At 46.0% G+C, this 9,998-nt stretch overlaps 1 protein-coding gene across 1 annotated transcript; it reads right to left on the minus strand.

Annotated features, from left to right (window-relative positions):
- Positions 1-320: 320 nt before the first annotated feature.
- On the minus strand, positions 321-3,367 carry LOC117240486 (retinol dehydrogenase 13-like). The gene is made up of 4 exons (XM_033506508.1): positions 2,987-3,367; positions 1,087-1,162; positions 557-877; positions 321-474 (listed from the first exon to the last, which is right to left on the minus strand). Exons 1-4 carry the CDS (start codon positions 3,365-3,367, stop codon positions 359-361), a joined length of 894 nt encoding a protein of 297 aa, XP_033362399.1. The 3' UTR covers positions 321-358.
- Between the last annotated feature and the right edge of the window lie 6,631 nt (positions 3,368-9,998).

Here is a 9,998-nt window from a genome sequence, read left to right on the forward strand (position 1 = left end):
TTCAAAAGCATTAATAGTTCCCGTTTTCCTTCTGCTTGAAAGAATGATTTATTGTCATTAGCCGATTTTGCGAAAATTTGTTGAAAAATTTGCGGCTAATTTTCCCTTCAAAGTGTTCCAAAAAAGTGAAAAATTGAAATTTCGAAAAACCCTCCCAGCGTTACCTGGGGAAAACTGTTACCTAACGAATGAACTTTGAGTTTTTGATTTCAGATGATGCAGCACCAAGTTATGAGCAATTCTACTTTTTTCCGAGACACGTCCGAATAATTACTGCCATTGCCGTATTTTTTAATATTTCTCCGTGAAAATTTTATACAATATTCTTCGAATGTCATACTTTAATGTACTATTGGTTTTAATAAAGAGTATCTACAGCCAATCTACCTAAAAAGTTTTGATAAATTCCCATATATCGCGTTATTTCTGTTCGTACTATACCAGGATGGACGGCATTCACTGTAACACCAGTTCCTATATGACATAAAAAATAATGCTTTATCGATTGTATTATTTATTCAAAAATAAATTTTATTTTCTGTTAAAATGACAAAACCTTTCAATTTATTTGCCAATTCCTTTGTAAATAAAATATTAGCTAATTTGCTCTGTGCATATGCTTCGCCAGGCTCATAGGTTTTCTCATTATTCAAATCGTCGAATTTAATTTTGCCACGCTTGTGTGCACTACTTGAAACATTTACAATCCTTGATGGTGCAGAATCTTTTAAAGTGTCTAACAATAAATTTGTTAGTAATAAGTGTCCTATATGATTCACACCAAATTGCAATTCAATTCCTTCTTGGGTATACATCTTAGGACATCTTATTACTCCTGCATTATTTATAAGAATGTGAAGCTTTCTTTTCTTGTGTTCTACAATGGAAACAGATAATACAAATTATGCTATAGATCTATTGATTTAGATATAATAAGTTCAGGAAGAATTTCTTCCCAATTTAGTATTCAAAAATAGATGAACACTTTATACATATAACAAAGCTATGTTATTTCATTTCATTTCATACTCTAACATAGGATATGGTATATATCTTTCTTAAATTGCTCTGCAAAATCCCTAATACTTTTTTGAGATGCTAGATCACATGGTCTACAATAAACATATTTATTGCTACTTTCTACTACTATGTCACGGCGTGTCTAAAAAAATGATCATTAATTTTATAAGGTTTTGAAACAGCCGCAAACATTTTTCTAAATAAGTAAAACTGCACCAATAATTAACGGCAATTTTTTAGAAATAATCAATAGCATTAATTATCAATAATTTAGTAAAACATTGTACGATTTGTTTTTTCCTTCAAGTAATATACAATGTAAACGGCATAACTGAATTTGTAACAATTCAATCATGAAACAAATATACAATAGATTTTGATAATATTGATTAAAATGCAATAGTCCATTTCTATATATTATAATTTTTCTTAGTTTATTGTCATTGTTAATTTATATTATTTTAATCATAATTAATCATAATTCATCATAATTAATTCGGATTCTGTTTCGAATACATGTCAAGTCATGGATATGGATGATTCAAAATAAAGAGCGAAATTTAATACTCAGAAACGTGTAATGTATTTATCGCAAATATAAAATTCTATACTTTATATTTTATATAATTGATCGTATTTGATCGTATCAGACAGTAACAGAAAATAGATGAAGACACACACACACGCGCGCACACAACATCTTTACGATAAATCGAATTGAAAATATCGAGTTTTCAGTATCGAATCTGTCAATGCTGTTAATGTTTGCGTACTTTATTCGATTCTCATCTGACGTGGAATTTTCTAATTTTGCTGTCAGAATTACATCTGTCATAATTAATCAAATCTGAACACGTTGTATATTGTACAAATTTTTTATTTTTTTCTGTAAATACTATAATTTAATATGTCGTTACGGAGAGCGTTATTCGTTATCAGAGATATAAAAGTATTACAAAGAACGCTTATTCATAGAAGATTTCAATTCACACATTTCAAAGGTTTGGAATTATATCTAAGCACGATTTTATTTTTTATTACTTTTCTATTATTGCATAAGATTTTTAAACTTCGTTGCAACCAGAGAAATTTTCTAATTTTAGTCGATATTAGCTTTAACTTGATAATCTGACCGCTTGCAAATTGTAAGTGCAATGTTAATATTAATGATCTGAGGTGGTATGGTGATAGGTGCGTAAGGAACTACTCTTGGTGTTTTTAACGAACAATAGTTTAATTAGAACTAATCAACAATCAGAGTTAACAATTAACAACTAACAATTACACTTAACAGACAATAGGTAACAACTAACAAATAACGATAGACACCGAGAGATCATTCGACGCGTTGCTATGCAAATAGTACCGAGGAGTTACACATTTAATGGCGCAAGACAGACTGACTCTGCTTTTGTTTCGGATCGCGCAGATTCTTCCCTTCGTAGCCCATCGATATCCCCCACTAGCGTGCATTCATTAGATGTGCCGCCAGTGCTGGCACGTGTATGCTCTTCCGAGAATTCGGCGGAAAGAGTGTGAAGATATCGATGGTACATTGGGCACGTCGGTGTTGCGCTTTGGCGGCGTCGCGCTTTGCATCCGGAGCCGTTGAAAAGTTCCGTGGCCCGTGCCGCCACAGTACCCCCTTACCAGTGATAACGCTATATAAATGAAAAATGTATAAATGTTACAGGCAAGGGTGCACGTTCGCCGGCTCCTAACGCCTATCCGAGACCCGCCTGAAACCAATCAGGAAATCGAACTCTCCTGCCCGCGCGTGTGGTGTGATGAACTCTTGAGTCCCCTTCGCTTTGTTCGTTTCGGGCACCGGGCGGTATTGTTACATTGCGCTTTTCCGTGCTATGGTGTTCAATATTATCGTTAAATAGAAATGCGGGTCTATGGACACTATTACGTTTTTATTATTTATTTTAATAGTGAAGGTCTTTTTTCCTCGCTCTATAACCTGATACGGCCCGTCGTAGGGTGGTTGTAAGGGGTCTCCGATGGCGTCGCGACGCAGAAATACATAAGGCGATGTTTCGAGGTCGCGGAACACGAAGGTTCTCTTTTCGCCGTGTCGCGTAATTGGATGAGGCCTGATTTTTCCTATTCGGTCTTTTAGGCGACTTGCGAATTCCGAATTGGCCTGTTGTTTAGTCGGTATAAAAAATTCTGCCGGCAATCGTATGCCGGTGCCATAAACCATTTCGGCTGCCGTCGCGTTTAGGTCCTCTTTAATAGCAGTTCGTATGCCTAATAGATCTATCGGCAAGATATCCACCCAGTTGCTCGTATCGTGGCATTTGATTGCTGCTTTTAGTTGTCGGTGCAGGCGCTCTACCATCCCGTTGGACGCGGGGTGATAGGCTGTCGTGCGCAAATGTCTGATGCCGAGCAACCGGCATAGTTCGTTAAATAGGTTCGACTCGAACTGGCGTCCTTGATCGGTCGTTATTTTTAAAGGCACGCCGAAACGAGATATCCACGTGGAAAGGAGAGCCGAAGCGACGGTTGCCGCCTCCATGTCGGCGATGGGAATGGCTTCGGGCCAACGCGAAAAACGGTCGATACACGTTAGACAATATCGGTAGCCTTTTGAATATGGCATCGCGATAATGTCTATGTGTAAGTGTTCGAAACGGCCCGCTAACTCTCCGAATGTTCCGACGGGTGAGGATACGTGCCTGGTGACTTTACATTGTTGACACGGGATACATTGTCTTGTCCAATTTCGAAATTTCGTCCAATTGTACGAATTTGGACGAGCAGCTGTATATAACAAACCGAAATTCCGAACGCCTTATCGCGTGTGACCGTCCGGTCAGCATCCGTTCTCAGCCGCCTGAGTGGCATTCGATCACTCCAGCCGTTCTCCGAATTTTACACTAAGTATAAACAAAACCTTCTCCCACTCCAACGAATGGAAGAATATAAATGCACCCTTCAAAATCATCCAGTCAGTCTAAAAAAAATTCTTAACTAATCCAAGTATCGAAAGCGTATCATCGCGAACCGAAAAAATTGTATAAATTGAGTAAAAAATAAAAAGAACTTCATCTCCTTTTCGGAAATTAACAAGTTCCTTATTTTTACCTTAATTTTACACGACAAGAGCAACGTCGAAAGAGACGGCGTAGCCAGCCGCTCTCACGAAACTCGCTCGCTCCAAGAATGCCGTGGCTCTCTTTTTCGTCCGCGGTCACCCTTTGTCCGTGAATTGGCATTAAGCCGCACCCCGATCTGTGCGCAGATCGTTTTCCACTGCGAACACTGTAAAGGGCAATTGTACGTCGAGTCGTACGCGGAAGCCTTTATCCCGCGGGTTACATTATCGCAGCCCGTGGTTTCCGTATACTCGCCCTATAGCGAGCCGCGTTAATTCCAATTTATTCGCCCTTTCGAAACGTGGCTCGAAACTTGATCCGTCTTATGCTCGCCAGTCTTTATCCTCGATACGAGAGATCGATCGACGTATTGCACGTATTCGTCTCTTTTAAGCCGCCAAAGTAGCCCCGCCAAAGTAGCGCCAAAACCCCGATCATTTATCATTTAATATATATCCTACGTTTCATCGTTCTTGCATTGTTTGGTTCCTCGACGTTGCACTAATCGGAGCAGATGCAAAGTGTTGGATAATCGATTCGAGATAATGGGATCTCGAGCGACAGGCGTCGTAGAGCCAAGGACAACCATGCCCGGACAGTGTCACGGTTACGAGCGCGAAGCCTTTTAATCGTCTTTCGCTCGTAATATGCGCTCGTACGCGCGTATTACGCCGATCCCGACACCGATCACGATCGATCGCGAGATCGCCAAATTAACGCTTAAAGCGACCTTCCAATCGCTACGTTCGGATCGCGTCGTCGGCGCAGGTACCGCAGTCGAGGTTGACACCTCCTCCTTCGCTCGTCTCGTCGTTTCTTGCTGGATCGCGAGAGAAAAGGGCTGATATCCTCTGAAACGCGCGACGCGGCATCGAGTTGTACCTCGTCGCGTTCTACGTATATCGACGATCCGTCAGAGAAGAACATCGGGAATCCTCGATCGCACTCTCTCGAGCCGTCAAGCCACTCACACCCGCTTTTCGCTCGACGCGCTACCCAGAGAAAAAAACGAAAATAGAGGTAACCGATCGAGCGCGTTTGCGCTTACGCCAACGAGGAGAATCTCTCGAAAAGACGAATCGATTCTTTAAGAATACGGACAAACTGTGTTTCCGGGTTTGCCTTCGGCGTCGCTGGACCTTACGCGGAGATCGTTCCGCGGCAACGACGATAAATCCTATGCCCTGGCGGATTCCCTAGTTTAGCCTGCGTGGGTCTAGCGAATTATCCGTCTTTTTTGTCGAGAGTCGCGATCCCCGGCAACGAGGTTGCAACCCGCTCGAAATCGTTGCCGTTATAAATTGCGTAGCGATAGGAAGACATCGATTCGTCGATCGAATCGAGGGGATGTAACGTCTGTGCGCGCATTTAGTTTCTAGAATCGCCAACGACATGTTTATTATCGACGGTTTCTTATTTAAAACGGTCGTTAACGAGACACCGTTTACCTACGACCGATCTAGTCGCATTTACATCGAGTTGCTTTCCGTGGTTCGAACGATTCGAATTCGTACAGCCGATTTACCGGATATTATCGACGACCGGACCTCGAGGCCCGAAATTACGAGGGTCGACAGCCTGATGATAACGCGTCGCCATTCTTCGGGCGTATTTCGATCGCTGTTAATCCGGCCTCGTTCTGCGAGCTGCAATCCGATCGAACTCTCGACGGAAAAATCCTCGACGAGTGCGTCTCCGATCGAGACGACGCGGCGACGACGACGTCTGGAACGTCGAATCCCCCTGCGATCCTTAACGACTCGACACACGCGAGAACTCGAAGCGGGAGAGTGGAACCGCGCCGGATCGGGATCGGACTACTCTTAGGCCGGATATGCAGGCTTTATTTGCCCGTGATAGAGGAGTTGCATAAGGAGAAGGCGAGTGCACGGACGGCTGGTGGGAGCGATGAAGCGGTGCGAGAGGGAGAAGCTAGGTTTTGCGAACGTGGACGAGCGAGAAGGAACGAGAAGGGAGGGTTAGGTCGAGCAGGTCGTTGACGGTTGGAGGATGATGCCGTGTGGTCCCAGAATCGATCCCGGCCCGCCACTACCCCGACGCCGCAACCACCAAGCGTCGGCTAACTAGTTCTCGCAGATGTACGCGAGTACGTATAACGGCGCACACTTGCGCGACACGGGCTTACCTCTCCCCATCCAGCGCCGCTCCAACGACCGCTTCTCATCCACTCTCATCCACTCCGATCTACCGACCTTCTCGTCCTTCTCTCCTTCGCCCTCTCCTACGCCACTCTACGTTCCGCTCTACGCTCCCGTCTGCGTTTCGGTCTACATGGTGGCCAAGCCTCGGCCGAAACCTAGGCCACCATGTACCGCATACGATACGAACGTATCATCGTCGTCGTCGGATCACCGAGAGAGCAGGCTGCTGTCGCGCACAGGCACGCTACGACGCACAGCGTTACCCTCTTCTCTCTGCGAACGCTGACACCGCGTCGTACCGCTGTTGCACGCGTGTCTGCCAACTCGCGCGAAAGCCGGGTACCAAGCACAGACGTGGCGCGAATCGTACGCCGTGCTCGAAACGCCGAGCGAAACCAGGTTTCGTCGGAGCTCGCCGCCGCTTCCTACTTTGGATGGAAATTTCCGCCGGGTCCACCAGGTTCGAGCGTCGAGCCGAGAAACGAAAACGCGGCACGCTCCATACGAAAGAATCGGATGTACGCGAGAACGTAAACGAAAGGATCTGCTCTCCCGGGAACGAGCACGGCGACTTTCTTCGGAAATTTACAATTTTGATGCGCGGCGTTGCCTAGCGAAGCGATCACGGTGTCGGTGTTCGAGGCGGGCTTTCTCCGTCTTCCGCTCGTATTCCGCGCTCGCGATCGTTCACGGTCCGTCGCCCACGTCCGCGAAACTCCCTCGCCACCGCTGTTCGCTTCTCGCGAACGTCCGCGTGCGCGCCCCTTCTTTTCGCAACGTTCCAAACGTCCCGTGCTGTCGCAAAATTACCTCGTTGCAAAAAGACACCGAGTTTTATCGCGACCAGCGGCAGAACGAAGGAACCGATCCGCCGCGGTGCCTACGTGCTCTGGACGCCGTTAGCGAGCGCTCGCGCGGGCCTGCGTTGTTGTGAATATAATCGGACGAAGAATCTTATTCGATTTAATTTCGCGATGCTAAAGCAAACCGTGTTTCTTCGTCGAAGAAACGCTCGCGGTGCAGAGCAAACAAATTTTCACCAACTTGGATGTTTTCCCCTTATTTTTCCTTTTTTCTCCCCGAGGGACCATTCGTCGAGAAGACAGCAAGCAACGGCTGTTCATTTTCGCGAATCCAGCGAGGATAATTACGGATAAAATCTTGAGAAACAGTCGCTAAAAAATGACCGGTCCCAAAGGGGGGAAGGATAGAACGGGAAAACGGATGTTCGGGCACGCTAGCGGCCACGGTTTCACATAAATCACCGGAGGTGAAAGAGCGGGAGCAATCGGGCCGAATATCGTATTTAGCTCTATCCGGCAAAGATTTATTTACGAAGTCGAGCTAACCACCGACGATACGTTTCCTTAAATCGCAGTGCCGCGTGGATACAAGCCTCCCGTTCCACGATCTTCCACTCCGTGTTCGCGCAGAAAGCGTAGAAAGCGTAGAAAGCGTAGAAAGCGTAGAAAGCGTTTTGAAAAATTCGCGCATCTTTGGCGAACGGCGAAACGAACGTGCGGTCGCGGAAAAGAAAACTATTAAAGGAACGAACGAGTAGGTGGATGGGCGAGCAGAAGAACGGGTAGAGAGAGAGAGAGAACAGAACGAACGAATAAATTAACGTTTCGAAGACAACGGGACGAAGACAATGGAACGAAGAGAGTCATCGGGATGTTTGAAACGCTGCGAGGATCTCTGAACTATTTCGCTTCTAACGAGTGAAAGGAAAGGAGAAGAAGCTTGCGCGCTAACTAGACGAGAGAAACAATTGGAACTTTCACGCTAAATAGGAAACGATTTTGCCTAGAATCGCAAACGAACACCGTTTCGATCCTTTAACGGGGGTTGTATCGATCGCGCGACCTGACACCTGCGACTTCAATGGCGAGAAACGAGAAGAGTTGGAGCAACTGCTCCACGAAATTTTTGTAATTCTCGTTTCCAGCGTCTAAATACGCGCGACGGTGCACAACGAAGCGTGCAGGAAGAAAGCCGACAGACGGAATCGCGTCCCCCTTCCGTTTCGAAATACAGCGGTGGCGGTAGAAACGTAACGGCGAGGCAGAAACTGTCGACGAAAGCGCGAAAGATCGCGTCTGATTTTTTCGACGAGCGACGCCTCTCTCTCTCTCTCTCTTTCTTTCTCTTCGCTTGGATTTTACGATGCGCCCGCGCCCTCTTCTCTCTGTCTGTCGAGAGAAGCGGGGGCAGAGAGACCGCGCTAAGTCACCTGTAATTTCCGGCCGAGAAGTAGCGGGTGGCGCCGCCCATCTTCCGCGAACGGCTTCTTAAGTCTTCTTGACCGTGGCGAGATTTTTCGGACCGCTGGTTGCTTATTTACGATGACGATCGAACTCGTTAACGCACCGAGCACACCGTACACGCCACTCGAATTCCAAATGGCCGCTCTCCGCGGAGCAAGTTAAGCTTTATCGAGCCCGATTGAACTTTGTAGTCGCTCGTGCTCGTCTTTCGTAGCCTGTCTCTCGCGGTGGGTAAATACCGCCCTTACGATCTCTTTCCTTCTCCCGTGTACGCGGCTACGCGATAAATTTGATATTTCGTAGTAGAGCAGCGCCGATCGCGAACAGTAGCGAAGCTTTATCGCTTGCGAATGAACATCGTCGAATATTTCGGCGTAATACGGTGGCAAGATTTTTCGGTTTATGCGTTCGTAGTGGCGCTAATATTCGACGGAAGAAGGAGATGAGACGGATCTAGCACTTGCCAGCTTATTCGACCAATTCGAATCGTATCCGACAAAGGAGATGACCATCGCAATCGACTCCCCGAAAGATACGCAGATGGGAGAAGGCCGAACCCAGTTCTTTACGTTCTTTCGTCTTTAAACGAGAGTTGTCTGAAAGTGATTAGGTTTCTCGTCGTTTAAAGATTCGAGGCCCCTCGCTAGAAAAACGAATTGAACGCGAATGACACCGTTCGAAAGATTCGTCTTTACGAGGCAAGAAGCGCCTGGCGTCGGTTTACAAGGATATCGAACTGCGTCAATTATCGTCGGTGTGTCCAGAGGAGCGATGGTATTTACCGGGCGAGCCGGGTCGATCGCTCGGTTCAATAAAATTCTCGTTAAGGGAGAGATAGCGAGGTGTAGGCGAGTCGGTGACGTGGCACATAGCCAGTCGGTGTGTTACTACGAAATTACGAAGCAATTTCGCAGGAAATATATTGGGAAATGATTTCGACGCCGACATCGAAAGTATCTATTACACGACTAACGTTACCGTTACACGAGACCAAGCTTGTACGGATTATAACGACGAGGTTGATGTCGCGTTGAGCCTGTATCGTCGGACACCTGCCACGAGCAGATTGACGTAAGCAGGCCAACGTCGATTATAGGAGATGGTATTACCGGCGGTCACACAGATTTTCCTACGAATCGTCGGTCTCGTATTTGCGATTTCGTAGGTATCCTGCCGAGGAGGACAGCCAATTTAAGGACAAGCATATTGGCTTCGAATCGAGGCGAGAATTCGTTCGGCCCGAATTTGCTTCGAATTTGCTTCGAATTTGCTTCGAATTCGCTTCGACGAAGATTTTCTATCAAATTATTCGTGTCGTTCGTATTCGAGTTCCTTTCCCAACGTTCCACGCAGGGAAATTAAAAGGGACGATCTGAAAAAAGCAGAGTAAACTGGAGTAGCTTTGACCTGTATACCAGGTTCAAAAGGTAATTCAAACGTTT

Source organism: Bombus vosnesenskii, unplaced genomic scaffold (assembly GCF_011952255.1).
Source record: "Bombus vosnesenskii isolate JDL3184/JDL3185 unplaced genomic scaffold, Bvos_JDL3184-5_v1.1 scf7180000014675, whole genome shotgun sequence".
NCBI classification, from domain to species: domain Eukaryota; kingdom Metazoa; phylum Arthropoda; class Insecta; order Hymenoptera; family Apidae; genus Bombus; species Bombus vosnesenskii.

What these genes read in the sequence shown, in the direction of transcription:
- LOC117240486 (XM_033506508.1), bottom strand. Translation starts at nt 3,367, where the DNA reads ATGGTAGAGCGCCTGCACCGACAACTAAAAGCAGCAATCAAATGCCAC. An exon ending in CCTACGACGGGCCGTATCAG is followed by an intron (nt 1,163 to 2,986) that starts GTTATAGAGCGA and finishes TCATTTTTTTAG; the next exon opens with ACACGCCGTGACATAGTAGT. An exon ending in ATTGGCAAATAAATTGAAAG is followed by an intron (nt 475 to 556) that starts GTTTTGTCATTT and finishes TATGTCATATAG; the next exon opens with GAACTGGTGTTACAGTGAAT.